Source organism: Heloderma suspectum, chromosome 2 (genome assembly GCF_057233095.1).
Source record: "Heloderma suspectum isolate Gila_16-S chromosome 2, 16-S_ref, whole genome shotgun sequence".
NCBI lineage: Eukaryota > Metazoa > Chordata > Lepidosauria > Squamata > Helodermatidae > Heloderma > Heloderma suspectum.
In genome coordinates this window covers 171,752,328-171,769,102 of record NC_139459.1, presented here as the reverse complement: position 1 = coordinate 171,769,102, position 16,775 = coordinate 171,752,328, and the positions used below count along the sequence as shown (strand labels likewise).

The 16,775-nt window shown below is 44.8% G+C and overlaps 1 protein-coding gene across 3 annotated transcripts in view; it reads right to left on the bottom strand.

Moving 5' to 3' along the window:
* ATP2B3 (ATPase plasma membrane Ca2+ transporting 3) overlaps positions 1 to 16,775 on the bottom strand; it is an 85,223-nt gene that overhangs the window by 8,050 nt on the left and 60,398 nt on the right. Inside the window, exons 20-21 of one of the 3 annotated variants that reach the window (XM_084836023.1) lie at positions 11,593 to 11,775; positions 3,623 to 3,776 (exon numbers count right to left, since the gene is read on the bottom strand). In XM_084836023.1, coding sequence (XP_084692149.1) covers positions 3,623 to 3,776; positions 11,593 to 11,775 — 337 coding nt within the window. The remainder of the gene's footprint in view (positions 1 to 3,622; positions 3,777 to 11,592; positions 11,776 to 16,775) is intronic. The other 2 variants (XM_084836024.1, XM_084836022.1) reach the window with 2 other exon arrangements.

The window sequence follows — 16,775 nt, the reverse complement described above, 5'->3', positions numbered from 1 at the left end:
GTTATCAAGAGTGAGACTATTTGCAAAAGGATCTGAATAGTACCAATTTGGTAAAGTAAGCACTGAAGGGTGCTTCCAGTATGGGCCACCTACACAAAGAAGAAGGCTTCCATGTGTACAACTGATGTAGAATCTGTATGCATGTCCTCATTCAGATGGGATCCTTATCTAGGTCCCACAGAACTGACTGTACCTTTAAGAAAGAGTACATAAAGCAGAACTTCAGCAGGCAAAGCTTTTCCCAGCATGCAGATGCAGCATTGAGGGAACTTTCACTTGCTGAATGTCTGCTTATCACTGGTAAAGGCACAAGAACCCCAAAAAGCTGGCAACATGACCAGGCTCTGCTTAGCTCATTAGGTGTTCACTTTCACCTCAGCTATTGCTAAGTTGCTTTCAAACTTGGCTAAAAAAATTACCCATGCTTGCTCAGTTAACTTGAGAGATTCTGGGTGGAATGGCCCAACATGTGTATGAAATATATTATGTGTAGCCCTATTGCGATTTTACTGGGAAAGGATTGCTTTCCAAAGTTCCAGGTGATTTATTTAGGTTCCCAGGTTTCTGGATGGGGGCTTGAGGAATGTTTGCAAAAATCCAGCATTTATGCTGTCATGATATGAGCAGGAAGGTTACTCAAGAGGCTGTCAGGCTTTATCCTAAGAGGCAAGATGAGGTTTGGATGCGGCTAAACATAATCTGCTGGGAAATTCTTTTGCAGAAGCCAAGTTGAAATGAGCTCTTGCACAGGCTCACTGATTTCAATGGGCTTGTTCAGGAGAACCCCTCAGTAAATTGTGTCCCATGCTAATTAGGGGTGGGGAAGAGAGTGGGAGGAGGAGTTGTTTGGAATTTCTGTTTCATGTGTCCAAATGTTGCAGGCTGTCCCTGTTTGTTCTGTGAGCCTGAAATGACAAACTCCCCTTTGGAAAATTTAAGGTGGAGAAACCCATTTGCCATCCACAACATGGTTCCTAAAAAAAGAAATATAATCATCATAGAAAAGAAAAACAGATACAGCGCTTCCAAGATGCAAGAGGTGGGGATAGCCCAAAGGCCATAATGGATATCAATTTCCCAAGGAGCGACAGCAGCTCGCTGGAAGGGAGGAAGAGAGTTTAATATACTTGTGGAAAGTATAATATAATATAATATAATATAATATAAAGGCAGCATTGAGAGAGAGAGAGAGAGAGAGAGAGAGAGAGAGAAACAACTGATAAAACGCCAGCAAAGATTACAAGGCCATACTCGAAGGTTTACACTGTAAGGTGCGCCCCCATTGAAAAGCAAGATCAGTGCATCTCATACCAAAAGGCACCATGAATCTACCACACCATACCACAATGCCGGCATGATCACCAGCATGGCTTTGTTTACTAAACAAAACAAAACAAAATAAAACAGAGAAGAAGGAGGAGGAGGAGAAGAAATTGTTGGAATATTCTAAACAAACCAATTTGTCAAGAATACCTAGTCCGGCAGCTGGAGAACGTACAGCTTACCTCTTTGAATCTTTGACTGCTGTGCCAAAAAAATCATAAATAGGGGTTCTTTTCAAAATGGGAACTAGGAGTTGGCATAGTTTCTGAAGAGGGATGGGAGGGTGAGGCACTGGTACAGGACTGAGGTGGATAAAAGGAGCAGGGAAACCACTTCTTTTTCATTTATACACAGATGAACTGGTCCATAGCATCACTGTCGGTGTCTTCAAGAGGCATGTTCTCACCTTTTGCTTCTGAGCAAAATGAAAGGCTCCCTTTCCTGCCACATCCCATCTGACAGAAGTCTTTCTCTCTGTTTGTACCAGGGTTTCAACCCTTTCCACAAACATCTTTTAAAACTTTTAAATGTCCCACCCAATGGGGTAATCTCCAGCTTTATACCAGGCATTCTTTTTCTCAAACTCATTCTCCTCCAAAGTGACTTTCTTGCTTGTTTGTTCAAAGGCTTTCTACAGTAAATCCACTTTGTGATTTAGGAGTGAATAAGAATTCCTCTGCCATCTCCTCTACCCTTGTCTACATTACAAATTTAAACCAGTGTCAAACCTGGTTCATTGTTATGGCTCCCAGTCGAGGAACCCAGGCAGGGCATATCCACACTGTAAACTTATATTGAGTTTATACTACTTTAACTGTCATGGCTTCTCTCAAGGAATCTGGGAATTGTAGTCTGGTCACACCTGAAGGCTCCATTTCTAGTTTACACAGAGTACAAACCCATGGCACTTTATACCAGAATTGTTGGGGGAAATCCAGAAAGACAACAAATGGCTGTGAACCATCCCATTAAGAGCACAGTGCGAGACATAACTGACTTGTGGAACTCATTGCTACAAGATATTGTGATAACTTTGTTGGGGAAGGTGGGGGAGCCTAGAACTCTGTTAGAGATCCCTCCCCTCCTCCATACAGACCTGCAATTCCAAGGGTTCTGTGAGAATGACTGTTACATCAGTTTGTCTCTAGTGTAAATATGCTCAGAATCATAGTTTTATGACAACAGCTTTTCTTATTAAAAACGGTTTTCAGGACAATACTACACAACTCCCAGGGTTCTTTGGAGTCAAGTGTGACATTAAATCTGTTTTCACACTGGTTTAAATGTGAAGTGTAGGTAGGTTGTAGGTGATAAGTGATAGTCGAAATAACGAAGCTGTAAGTGAATATGTAGTAGGCAACAATCCACCAGCATCTGTGTTTCAACATCTATTTATTCCACGGTGGGTTGAACAACAGCTGTGTCTAGTAGCATGAATCAGCCTCATCAGGTGTTAGAAATGATATGAATCTGACCTGCCAGTTTATTCTTGTGTCAAATCCAGTCACGGGCATGAAGTTATGCTTAGAAGAAAGACTTTCTGCTGTGTCAATTGGCTGGCTATGCAAACTGTTGCCCTTTTCGTGCTGGCTTCCTCCAAATTTAATCCAGACCAGAATTGCCTTGACCTTCATTATAGGCAGCAGATTACTTCAGATGTAGCCCAGGAATGGTGATGTAACAATCTAGTCTTGTTCAAAAGCTTCATACCTTCATCTCAAACGTTATCTTTTCCTCTCCTCTGTACACCCCCTACCCGCCCGCCCCAAATATCTGCCGTGCAACAGTGAGTGACACACACCAAACACCACAATAAACACCAATCACCATCAAGATGCGTGGCTAGGCTGAGAAACGAGGCTGGATCCCCAGCTGGTATTGCTCTACCTTACTCCAGTTCCTTTGACAGAAACGTATACCCATACCCATGACTACCACCACCTCACCAGCTGGGGATCTGACTCCAGTCCATTACAAACCAACAGCCACTGATAGAGAAGGTGAAAGAGACGAGCAAACCAAGGAGAGAAGGGGTGCAGGTGGTTAAAGAAGGAGGAGCAAAGCGCAGAAATTGTATGGCTTTATAGAAGTTGTAAATCCGGCGTGACTGAGACCGGACAGAGAAAAAACTGAAATAAATAATATTGCAACAGTGATTGCAGCAACGAGGGACCAAGGGGATGGGGGTGGATAGAAGAGAAGGAAGGGAATATTGGAGGAGGGCAGAAATAGGATGGGTATTTTTGTCTTTGTTTTGTTTGTTTTAAATCACAAGCAGTAAGAGGAAATCAAGACTCACTCCCGGCACCGGCGCTGGCATTTGCGGCGGAGAGAATTACGTGAGTGGGGGTAGAAATATTGGTTACATCGTGCAGTTGGCTGAGGACGGAAGAGCGGCGTCGGACAGCCCCCTGAAAGGAGCCGCTTCTCTTGAAGGTGCTAACTACCTCCATCTGCAGGAGAGAAAATGAGATAGAAAATTTGGATGGCAGCGGGCAGTGGCTGCAGTGGTACAGCGTGTGCCAGCCAGAATTGGCCATGCTGGGTATTCGGCCTCTTGCAACAGGCTATGAAGCATTATGTGCCAGAGACCAGCTGGTGGGAGTTGGCACCACACTAATGTTCTTTTATGAAAGAGCAAATTGCACCAGCAGAAGATCGAGGCAACTGGTCACACCTGAAGGCTCCATTTCTAGTTTACACAGAGTACAAACCCATGGCACTTTATACCAGAATTGTTGGGGGAAATCCAGCAAGACAACAAATGGCTGTGAACCATCCCATTAAGAGCCCAATGCAAGGCATAACTGACCATTGGAACTCATTGCTACAATATGTTGTGATAACTTTGTTGGGAAAGGTGGGGGAAATAATAAGATAAACAAAATACAGTATCATGTTCAATAGGTTCATCTACTTGGCTACCACCTGAGACAAGGAGTACTGCCTCAAACAAGGGGAGGATTATAAAATGTTTTGCACATTTCAGATTGCTGTATAACCAAACAGTAATACAAATCCCCCACTCCCTCCCATTCCTTCCCAGCATTCAGCTACATTCTAGCATGACCAAGGAACTGAGCCCAAGATAGGATTTTACAGATGAAGGGATGGAGGGCAATATAGATAAGAGCAGGCTTGATCCTCCATGAGTGGAATGACCAGAATTAAAAAGCAGTTTTAGATTCACCCTAATGGTGGCCTTCTTTTACTTTCCTTTATTCTTTTACTTTTCCCTTTTTATTTTCTCCCAATCTCTGCTGTTCATTGCTACAGAGAAAAGTGCTGCCCTTGAGGACACTGTTGCAGTCAAGGCAAAATCTACTCCCTAATCCTGAGCCTGTATGGCTTGGCCGTCATTGGCAAGGATCCCACAGGAGAAAGTGCAATATCTACACATCCGCACACATGGCCCAGAGTTCATCCGTTTTACAATTCCTCCTCTCAGAATGATGGCGCATTTTATGTGTATATTGTACATAGTTTGTCGGTACCCATCACAAATCACTGTATGAGAAACTGCCCTAAGATTATACTTACTTCCACAATACTTTTCTCACTGTGGAAGCCCACCCTTGCTGAGGATATACACAACTTGATCGAAACATGGCTGAAACCCCCTTGAACTATGTCAACTGCTTTGAGGCCTTTTGTTGAAAAGCAGAATATAAATATTCTAAATAGATCTGAGGCAAACTTTGAAAATGAAGGGCTCCTTTGAACATGCATATGACGAGGAAGGTAGTGGGCTCTCCCACACTGGCGGCATTCAGGATGAGGCTGGACAGCCATCTGTCAGGGATACTCTGACCTGGATTCCTGCACTGAGCAGGGGGTTGGACTTGATGGCCTTGTAGGCCCCTTCCAACCCTACTATTCTATGATTTTATGAGATTCTTCTCCTTTTATACTGTGATGTTTCCACAGTATCAGAAAATGGATTCTTAATTGCAGATTTAGTGGAACAACATGGACAGAACAATTCTAAATATGTTTACTAAGAAGTAAGTCTTACTGAGTTCAGTGGGGATGCAGAACCTCCGGCCTGTACAGGGGTGTGGAACCTCTGGCCTGTAGGCCTAATCTGAGCCATGGAGGTTCCACATCCAGCTTGCAGTGCTCCTTGGCTTCGTCCAGGAGGTAGGGCTTGGACTGCACACCCTACCCTCTGGAGAAATTCCCCTGGAGGAATCTCCACCGTTATCTGAGATAACCGTGGGAATTCCCCTCTGCACAGCTCCCCCTTGCAATTGGGCCTGATAAGTGTATTGAGGACTGCAGCCTAAATCAAGTGGAATCTGTCAAAAAATAAATAAATATTGTATAGAAAGTCCCTTTTTGCTCTTGGGAGGTTGCTTATTAACAGTCTTTTCATTCTGTAAATGTACCTCAGTCCTGGGTTCGGTCTATTTATTTTCTTTTGTTTAATGTTAATTATGGAAAAAAATATTAATAAACAAGGTGGGAAAGAAAAAAATGGATGCATATATATATGACCTACCTGGTGTCTTTCAGGGACTTTCAGTGCTGGCCCAGACACTTACATCTGAGATGGAAAATCCAAATGGCACCCCTGCCTTCCCCTTCCCACTAATTAACAGAGGGCATAATCTGCTGGGCATGCCTAATTGAAACGAATTGGAGTTAGCGTGCTCTTGTGAAGCAGGCTGGATTAAGACTCCAGAGCTGGTTTTGTACACACTGCAGGAGTAGACAGTCACTGATGAAGTAAAGTAAATAAATAAAAGAATAAAATAAAATAAATAAAAATTAAGGTAAATTATCACTAAGTTGTGGGGTGGTGTGTGGGTGGAGGAGGTCTGCTAGTCTTGAAACCTTTTCTGCTTTAACACTGAACTGCTCTGAGTTTGCTGGAGGAAGGGAAAACAAAAGTATGATTTTGTTTAAAAACAGTAGGAATATAACATTAACAAATGAATATCCAAGTTCTGTTTATTGTGCTAAAACTTGCTTGGTAGAAAAGTAATTGTACAAAGAATCATAGAGCTGAGTAATTCCAAGGTCTACCCTTCTTTCCCCACTCTAAGGTATTATCCTCCAATGCTATAAATTGTCTAATATAATGACTGCCTCAAACAGTAAACACTACACCAAAGGGTGTACAAGACAAACAGGCCAAGTAGTCTATAGAAGATTCAAGAAGTGAGCTGTCTCACGTTACTGGGAAAAGGCAGAATAATCTCCACCCCTGAATCTAACATAAAAATTCCCATACCTGAATATAGCAGTTAGTTTACATACTTCACACAAGCATGTATTAGCAGCAGAGTGTGGAAGTGAGCTTTGGGCCCCACCATACACAGAACTGGGGTGGAGTCTATGCGTGTCAACATTTATGTGAGCAAGACTTGCTTGTAGTGAGAAAAATAGGTGGATGGATCCTGTGAGCGATGCTTACTTTCACTGGCATTTATGCCTGTAGGCCTGGTTCAAGGTTCTTGGGGAAGGTCAATCATGTGCCACGCTGTATGCATGAGATGCTCACCCAGGATCAGTGCAAACCAACCCTTAGACCACCTATGGGCAACCTGTAGCCTGTGAGCTGCATACGGCCCTTTGCCAATTTCAGTGTACCTCATGGACCTCCTCTCAGCTCCCCTGCCAATTCGTGTGCCTTCTCCTCTCCCCATTCCCCAGCTGATTAGCACTGGAAGCAGCTGAAGAGTGTGGCAATCGGTGTGCCCCTCAGCTGTTTCCTGCACTGATCAGCTGAGCAGTGGGCAAAGGGGGAGAAACGGGATCTCAACACACCGCAAAGGAGAAGTTTAACCCTCTCCATTCCCACGCACTGAGATGGGGTGGGCTTGAAGGGTAAATGTGTGCAGCTGCTTCTTTGTTTGTATGAAACAGTGAGTGGGGGTGGTAGAAGGCTGTGTTTGTGTGAGAGAGTGAGTGGGGGTAAAGCTGTGTGTGTGTGTATATGTGTGTGTGTGTGTGTGTGTGTGTGTACGTGAGAGAGAGAGAGAAAAAGGAGAGGGGAGCGCAGGCCCCACCCACTATTGGCTCTGGCCATGCCCACTGCCACATATGGCCCTCAGGGGCAAAACTGTTGCCCACCCCTGCCCTAGACACTAAGCATGAAGTAACACCCATCTACTGCATCTCTCACCCCACAACCCGCCCCCCCCCCAATGTTTATGCATGAAGGCCATTGACATATTCAGCAGAATAGACTGGTAAACCTTCTCCCATCAGTTCAGGCTGCAAGTGTGTGTGTGTGTATAGGTTTGAATATTACACACACACACGTATACACACACACACACACCTGGAGTAGAAAACGAGTATGTCAGGGAGAATGGTTCTGCCTAGGCATATTATTTTTATATGTGCAGGGAGGATGTTGATTGATTGATTGATTGATTGATTACATGAGGGAATCATTCCAATATCTAAACATCACTTGCAGTAGGAAATTATATAGTCCATGGAAAGCTTTACCACTTGCATTCCACTGAAAGTTTAAACTGAAAGTATCACACAACATCCACCCAACCCTACATCCTATTTTTATGGGTGGTCAGTGATGTCATAGAGCAAGGGAATAGTGAGGAAGGGAGAGAACCCTTTCTGACTTCAATGAACCATGCATGAAGCACCAGAACAAATAAAAAAAAATTGATCTGGGGTTGTAGTTCTCAAATAGCAGGAAGAGCATGGAACATATGATGAATTTCTTCTGTCATACAGATCATAGCTCTCCTAATACTCAGGCTTGTGAAGTATTTCACTCATACTGTATGCTCACAATTTATAAACTGCCCCTTCACATAAACTCATTCATAACTACCAGCAGCATATAGGCAATGACACAAAGCCAGTGTGGCCCCATAGGGAACAGAGATTGGAGTGCAAATTCTAGTTTAGACATGGACTCACTGGGGTGGCCTCTGCCAAGTCACTCTCTTGGCCACATTACCCCCAACTATATGACTTATTCTCTCACCAGGTGGTAGTGAAGACTGAGCATGAGATTAAGAGCTGGTGGGATTGGGCACATTGTTGATCCAAATGAACCAGTCAGCTTGGCTAAAATGGAGGAAATACGGGTACAAACCAGTTTGGAACTCTTGATCTCCTGCTGGTGCAAATGGGATGAGCAGCTGGAAGCAGGAGAGTCTCCATTCTGATGCCAGTAGGCTTTTTGTGCAAGGCATTCTGAACCACAGGAAGCTCCCTGCTCCCCTCTCCCCCAGATAGTCAGGCTCATAGAACTGATTTCCATTTTGCAAGATGATGCAAATTTGGTGTTGCACCAGGTGGTTCCCATGCTCTGCTCCCATCGCAAGGGAATCAAGTAGGTTTAGTGGGCTCGGGATGAGGGCACTTAAGTTTTAAAAATGAGAAGAGCTGGGGCTTAAGCCTGTTTGCAAGCTCTACACTCCATCCTGGAAGCCCTGGTCCTTCATACTTGTGGGGGAAAGCCTGGTGAGGTTCGCCATATGGAGGGGAGCCAGGATCCCTGGGTCCTGTCATGGAGGACGGGGCACCTGGGCACTCCGGGATGGATTAGAATCTGTCATGTTTGAGTGGGGTGGAGCTGGAGTAGGAGAGAGGTTGGAAGACAGAATTCCTGGGTTGTATTCATTTCATTTTAACCATTACGCAGCAGCTTTGATACACAACATGCCATTGGTCATTTCTCATCATGCTCCAGGCCTGGGTACTTCTTTGATCCAAGAGCATCAACTCTTAAGGCAGGAACAAGCCACCTTTTGTTTGATTTGCTAAAGGAAAAGAAGAAGCACAAGGCACATGTCCCACCCCCTCTTTGAGGAAGTCTGAGGAAATGGGAAGGGAGGGGTGGGGAAGGGCTGCAATCAGAAAGCACGTTGTTAGAACATAGAAGCGAGACATGGGTACCTTGGAATCATACCTCTCACATGGACCTGGTCTGAGGTACTCGGCACAGAAGCCCCATAAAGGCTAGAGATGGAACAACTTGACTTCAGGTGGGTTCCCTACTGGGTTTTGTGTTGCAGTTATGTTTCTCAATGAGGAAGCTTATCTTATTGAATGGCTAAGGTTGTGCTGTGACTGCCATAAACTGTGGTACTTGATTTTCAGTGCAGTGATAAACCTAGCTTTGATTGTTCTTTAAGAGAAAACAGTCAAGTTTCTGGCCCTCATGACTGCAGGTAGGCCTAAGGAGGTAAAAGTAGTTATCAGAGGGTGCTTCCAAACTGCAGGCTTTTAGAGCTACTAGTCATTGCTCTCCTGCTTTATGGTATATGCCAAACTGCAACCGATTTCTCAGTTCCACAGCAGAGCACTTTTTGTGTATATACATCCTGGTATGTTCAGTCCACACTAGAGGGTGTAACATTGCTGTGCGGCTGGGAGAGTAGTAATGCACCTGAACACCATTTTAGCAGCAAGTTTATTTTATTAATTAATTTTAAAATGGGCTTCTCATTGTGTAATTTAAACAAAAAAATCGGTGAAAATGCATTTTATTGCAAATGTAAGTAGTTTTTAAAAACCACACTGCCAAAATGGAGCTGTCTGGAAAGGTAATACTGAAAATGTGCTCAAAATGAAAGGGTGTGGCAATAGGGGTCAATCAGCCAAAATGTCACTGTACACATCAAATTCACATCTCTTAAAAAAAAAAAAAAAGATGGAAGAGTAGCATTAAGGTGATCTAGACCTTTGGAGATTATGCTGCCGTTCCATTTCTTCCAAAATCATTGCATTTCGTGGGCTCTCAAAAGGACATGAAAGAAGCACAGTGAAAACACAGGAGAACAGCAATTTGGTGATGCTATGTAGATGTCCCATAAACAGTGAATGAATAAAGAGTGGCAATTCAAGAGTAAACACCAGTGTGGAAGCACACTGAAACTTGAAGGAGAGTGGTAGGGTTCTGAGTGGCTGTGGAAGAGTTATTTTCTATGCTTCTAAGTGCCCTGTCCTTTTCCTTGGACTCACCTTCCTTCCCCCTGCTCCTGCCTACTTTCTGTCAAAATCTAATTTCCTTATCACTGGGATAATGTGGGTGTCATTGTTTCATTAGCTTATGCCTAACAAATAACATTTGATCGATTTGTATATAAATTTGTCAAGCAACTAACTAATCAATCAAATTCATTTGCAGAATTCAATCTCCATAGTTTCTCCTTCCTGTGGCGAACCTGAGAAATTTGGCTATTAGGAAAGTTGGGATTTGTCTTACAGAAAAGCAAGGTCCATGATTATACCTTGAGCCCTTGGTGTTACTCATTGTGGCCATCATAGAGGGGATTGTTACCATTATAAAAAGGAAATATCTGCAGGGAGATTTCTCCTCCTGGTAGGGTTTTCTCATTCAGGGATATACAGCCCAAATTATTTGAAAGGCCAAATTCCTCACCTAGCATGTAGCCAAGGAACATTTGTAATTTTTCACCCACTCCTGCAAATGTCCATTCTACTTTACAGTGACAAACATAAATCCCCCCAAACATATCTTCCAGATGCTCAACATCCATTGCAAATGGTTCATTTTCTTAAATATATTTCATCTAGGAAAACCCCTGCAATGGCAGAGGAGAAAGAAGGCTCTGAAGGAGGACCTATAGACTAAGCCCAGTTCTTGGGTCCGCTTGCCTCACCTCCCCAGTGCAAGGAACATAGCTTTTTTCTGCAAGTGTGCCTTAGGCAAATATGGAAATATAAATGGCAAGCTGGGGCCATTCCAACAGCTTGTGAGTAAGTACACCAACTTGACATTTGTGGCTCCTTGGCCATGAAAATGATCGAATTCTGTGGACTGTGGTCGGGTGGAAATACTGCAGGACCTCACATTTGATGCCTCTATTTCCCATCTGTCACATGCGGGATTAGAATGAACTGCTACTACAAAAATTACTTCTACTGTGACTATTGCCACTGCGACTACCATCTCAGCCACAAATTTGCTATCCTGGGCATTTCCAAGTAGCCCAGCAACAGAATTGCCATCCCATTTCTGCTTCTATAGGCTGCCCTGCTCATGCATCCAAGCACTGCATTCATTAGCTCTTTCGGCTGAAACAAGGCAGAGGGGAAATGAAATGCCTAGACCGGCATTATGGGTGTCTCTCTCTCTCCCCCAGGCATGAGCATCAGGGTGAAACCACCATGTCCTGGGAAGGGGTAGGAGATAACCAGATGAAGGGTTTGTCTTCAAGTCACTGCTAAAGCAAAGGAAGGGCTGGGTAATGGGGGGGGAGGGAATACTGGTGGGAGGAGTCAGATGCTAAAGGCTGCCTCCCCATTGTCTCATACCTGGGTCTGGATGCGATTGAGGCCACGGAACCACAGGATCTGGCCACGGCGCAGCTCCCGCTCAGCATGGTCAATTTCCTCCTCATCCTCTGCCATCTCCTCATCGGTGATCTCATCCTTGCCAGGGCCATGCCCTGCCTCCTTCAAGCATTTAAGCTGGCTGGTGGGAATGGTGGCAATGACCTGAAAGAGAGGATAGATATCTATTCTACCTTCCAGACTTTCCTCTGTAGAATAGGGGCCTGTATGTCAAAGGCCAATCTGTACTTCAAAATCTCATTGCATTGGTGTAGAATCTGGTACTGGGTGCAGAATTCAGAATTCTGATGGGCTGGCTACACTTGTAAATGCATGTCACTCAACCTTGATGCAATTTTTTAAACTCTAAACTCTATTTTTTTAAACTCTGAACTCTAAACTCCCCCTCCCACTTTGGGAGGAGGAGTTTAGAGAGAAGTACCAAGGAAAGGGATCCCCTTCATGGATCACTGCCTTGTTGTGGCAAAGGGGCTTGCGTAAATCAGTGAAGCCATAAGCTATGCTGTGCAGGGCCAACCAAGACGGACAGGTCATGGCGGAGAGTTCTGACAAAATGTGGTCCGCTGGAGAAGGAAATGGCAACCCACTCCAGTATTCTTGCCAAGAAAACCTCATGGAACGTATCACAAGGCTAAAAGAGATGATGCCGGAAGATGAGCCCCTCAGGTCGGAAGGTGTCCAGTATACTACTGGGGAAGAACAGAGGGTATTTCCAAGTAGCGCCAGAAAGAGTGAAGTGGCTGGGCCAAAGCCGAAAGGCACATATGTGTGCACGCTGTGATGAGTTTGCACGGCACTTTGAAGATAAAGTCGCTCAGATTCGTCATGAATTGGACACCACCATTAATGCAGTTCCATTGGTAGAGGCATTCAGAGCACCGTCTGGTCCAGTTTTATTGGATGAGTTTCAGTTACTGAGGCCTGAGGATGCGGACAAGGTGCTTGGCCAAGTCCGACTGACCACTTGTGTGCTTGACCCTTGCCCTTCATGGCTTATTAAATCAAACAAGGAGGGGATGTCTGGCTGGGTCCAGGAGGTTGTAAATTCCTCCTTAAGAGAGGGAGTGGTGCCTGCCGCTTTAAAAGAGGCGGTAATTAGACCACTCCTGAAAAAGCCTCACCTGGACCCAGAGGATGTTAACAATTATAGGCCAGTGGCCAACATCCCCTTCCTGGGCAAGGTGCTTGAGCGGGTGGTTGTAGGACAGCTCCAGGCACTGTTGAATGAAACGGATTAACTAGATCCATTTCAATCAGGCTTCAGGCCTGGTTTTGGAATGGAAACTGCCTTGGTCGCCCTGTGGGATGACCTCTGCTGGGAGAGGGACAGGGGGAGTGCAACCCTGTTGATTCTCCTGGACCTCTCAGCGGCTTTCAATACCATCAACCATGGTATCCTTCTGGATAGGTTGTCTGGGTTGGGAGTTGGAGGCACTGCACTACAGTGGTTCCGCTCCTACCTGGATGGCCGATTCCAGAAGGTGGTGCTGGGGGATTATTGCTCTGTGCCATGGCAATTGTGCCATGGGGTTCCACAGGGCTCTATTTTATCCCCTATGCTGTTTAACATCTACATGAAACCACTGGGGGAGGTTATCTGGAGGTGTGGGCTGAGGTGCCATCAATATGCGGATGACACCCAGCTCTACCTCTCTTTCTCATCAAAACCAGGTGAGGCAGTGGCTGTTCTGAATCAGGGCCTGGGCACAGTAATGGACTGGATGAGGGCCAATAAACTGAAACTCAATCCAGACAAGACGGAGGTACTGTTAGTGGGTGGTTCGTCTGCCCGGCTAGGTGATATTCAACCTGTTCTGGAGGGGGTTGCACTCCCCCTAAAGGATCACGTCCGTAGTTTAGGGGTGCTCTTGGATCCAGAACTGTCACTTGAGGCACAGGTGAACTCAGTGGCACGGAGCACTTTTTATCAGCTTAGGCTAGTATACCAACTCTGCCCGTATCTGGACAGAGATAGCCTAGCTACAGTTATCCATGCTCTGATAACTTCTCGTCTGGATTACTGCAATGCATTATACGTGGGGCTGCCTTTGAAAATGGTCCGGAAACTTCAGCTGGTCCAAAATAGGGCAGCAAGATTGTTAACAGGGACTGGCCTGCAAGCTCATATTATGCCAGTACTTTTCCAGCTGCACTGGCTGCCAGTCTATTTCTGGGCCCAATTCAAAGTGCTGGTGTTAACATTCAAAGCCCTTAATGGCTTGGAGCCAGGTTATCTGAAGGATCGCCTCCTCCCATATGTGCCTGCCCGGACCTTAAGATCATCGTTAGTGGCCCTTCTCCGTGAGCCCCTGCCAAAGGAAGTGAGGCGGGTGGCTACTAGGAGGAGGGCTTTTTCTGCTGTGGCACCCAGGCTCTGGAATGAGCTCCCTAGTGAGGTTCACCTGGCACCTACATTGTATTCCTTTCGGCGCCAGGTGAAGACCTTTTTATTTTCCCAGGCATTTTAGCATTTTAGCTTTCTAAATTTTTAGCTTTGCTGTTTTAAATCTGTATTTTAAACTACTGCACTGCTGCTAGGTTTTATTATGGTTGTATTGTTATATTGTGGTTTTAATGTTTTATATATTTTAAATTGTTTTATTGTGTGCTGTTTGGTTTTAATTTTTGTGAACCGCCCAGAGAGCTTCAGCTATTGGGCGGTATAGAAATGAAATAAATTAAATAAATAAATAAATAAAATGAAGCAGGACAAGGGCTAATAGAGTTTTGCCAAGCGAACATGCTGATCATAGCAAACACTCTTTTCCAACAGCACAAGAGGCGACTCTACACATGAACATCACATGGATGGTCAATATCGAAATCAGTTTGATTATGTACTTTGCAGCCAAAGATGGAGACGCTCTATACAGTCAGTCAAAACAAGACCTGGAGCTGACTGTGGCTCAGATCATGAGCTTCTTGTTGCAAAATTTTGGCTGAAATTGAAGAACGTAGGGAAAACCACTAAACCATTCAGGTATGACCTAAATCATATCCCTTATGAATACACAGTGGAGGTGATGAATAGATTTCAGGGATTAGACCTGATAGACAGAGTGCCTGAGGAACTATGGACGGAGGTCCGTAACATTGTTCAGGAGGCGGCAACTAAATCTATCCCAAAGAAAAAGAAATGCAAGAAAGCAAAGTGGCTGTCTGATGAGGCTTTACAAGTAGCTGAGGAAAGAAAGGAAGCAAAAAGCAAGGGGGAAAGGGGAAGATATATCCAAATGAATGCAGAGTTCCAGAGAATAGCAAGGAGAGACAAGAAGGCCTTCTTAAATGAACAATGCAAAGAAATCGAGGAAAACAACAGAATGGGAAAGACTAGAGATCTTTTCAAGAAAATCGGAGATCTCAAGGGAACGTTTTGTGCAAAGACGGGCATGATAAAGACAAAGAAGGCAGGGACCTAACAGAAGCAGATGAGATTAAGAAGAGGTGGCAAGAATACACAGAAGAACTATACAGGCAAGATCTGAATGTCCCTGATAGCCATGATAGTGCGGTCACTGAACTTGAGCTGGACATCCTAGAGAGTGAAGTCAAGTGGGCCTTAGGAAGCATTACTAACAACAAAGCTGGTGTTAACATTCAAAGCCCTTAACTGCTTGGGGCCAGGTTATCTGAAGGATCGCCTCCCCCCATATGTGCCTGCCCGGACCTTAAGATCATCGTCAACGGCCCTTCTCCGTGAGCCCCTGACAAAGGAAGTGAGGCGGGTGGCTACTAGGAGGAGGGCTTTTTCTGCTGTGGCACCCCAGCTCTGGAATGAGCTCCCTAGTGAGGTAGCGGAGATGACAGTATTCCAGCTGAGCTATTTAAAATCCTAAAAGATGATGCTGTTAAAGTGCTGCATTCAGTATGCCAACAAATTTGAAACACTCAACAATGGCCGCAAGACTGGAAAAGGTCAGTTTACATTCCAGTTCCAAAGAAGGGCAACGCCAAAGAGTGTTCAAACTACCGCACAATTGCGCTCATTTCACATGCCAGCAAGGTGATGCTCAAAATCCTACAAGCTAGGCTTCAGCAGTATGCGAACCGAGAACTACCAGAAGTACAAGCGGGATTTCGAAGAGGCAGAGGAACTAGAGATCAAATCGCCAACTTTCGCTGGATCATGGAGAAAGCAAGAGAATTCCAGAAAAATGTCTATTTCTGCTTCATTGACTATGCTAAAGCCTTTGATTGTGTGGATCACAACAAACTCTGGCAAATCCTTAAAGAGATGGGAGTACCAGACCACCTTACCTGTCTCCTGAGAAACCTGTACGAGGGTCAAGAAGCAACAGTAAGAACTGGACATGGAACAAAATTGGTTCAAAATTGGGAAAGGAGTACGACAAGGCTGTATATTGTCGCCCTGCTTATTTAACTTATATGCAGAGTACATCATGAGAAACACCGGGCTGGATGAATCACAGGTCGGAATTAAGATTGCTGGATGAATTATCAACAACCTCAGATATGCAGACGATACCACCCTAATGGCAGAAAGTGAAGAGGATTTAAAGAGCCTCTTGTTGAGGGTGAAAGAGGAGAGTGCAAAAGCTGGTTTGAAACTCAACATTAAAAAAACGAAGATCATGGCATCCGGCCCCATCACTTCCTGGCATATAGAAGGGGAAGAAATGGAAGCAGTGACAGATTTTACTTTCTTGGGCTCCAAGATCACCGCAGACGGTGACTGTAGCCATGAAATTAAAAGACGCTTGCTCCTTGGGAGGAAAGCTATGGCCAACCTAGACAGCATAGTAAGAAGCAGAGACATCACCTTGCTGACAAAGGTTCGTATCATCAAAGCTATGGTTTTCCCAGTAGTAATGTATGGCTGTGAGAGCTGGACTCTAAGGAAGGCTGAGTGCCGAAGAATTGATGCTTTCGAACTGTGGTGCTGGAGAAGACTCTTACGAGTGCCCTGGACTGCAAGGAGGTCAGATCAGTCCATCCTAAAGGAAATCAACCCTGAGTGCTCATTGGAAGGACAGATACTGAAGCTGAAGCTCAAATATTTTGGCCACCTAATGAGAAGAGAAAACTCCCTGGAAAAGACCCTGATGCTGGGAAAGACTGAAGGCCAAAGGAGAAGGGGCGGCAGAGGATGAGATGGCTAGATAGCATCACCGATGCAATGAATA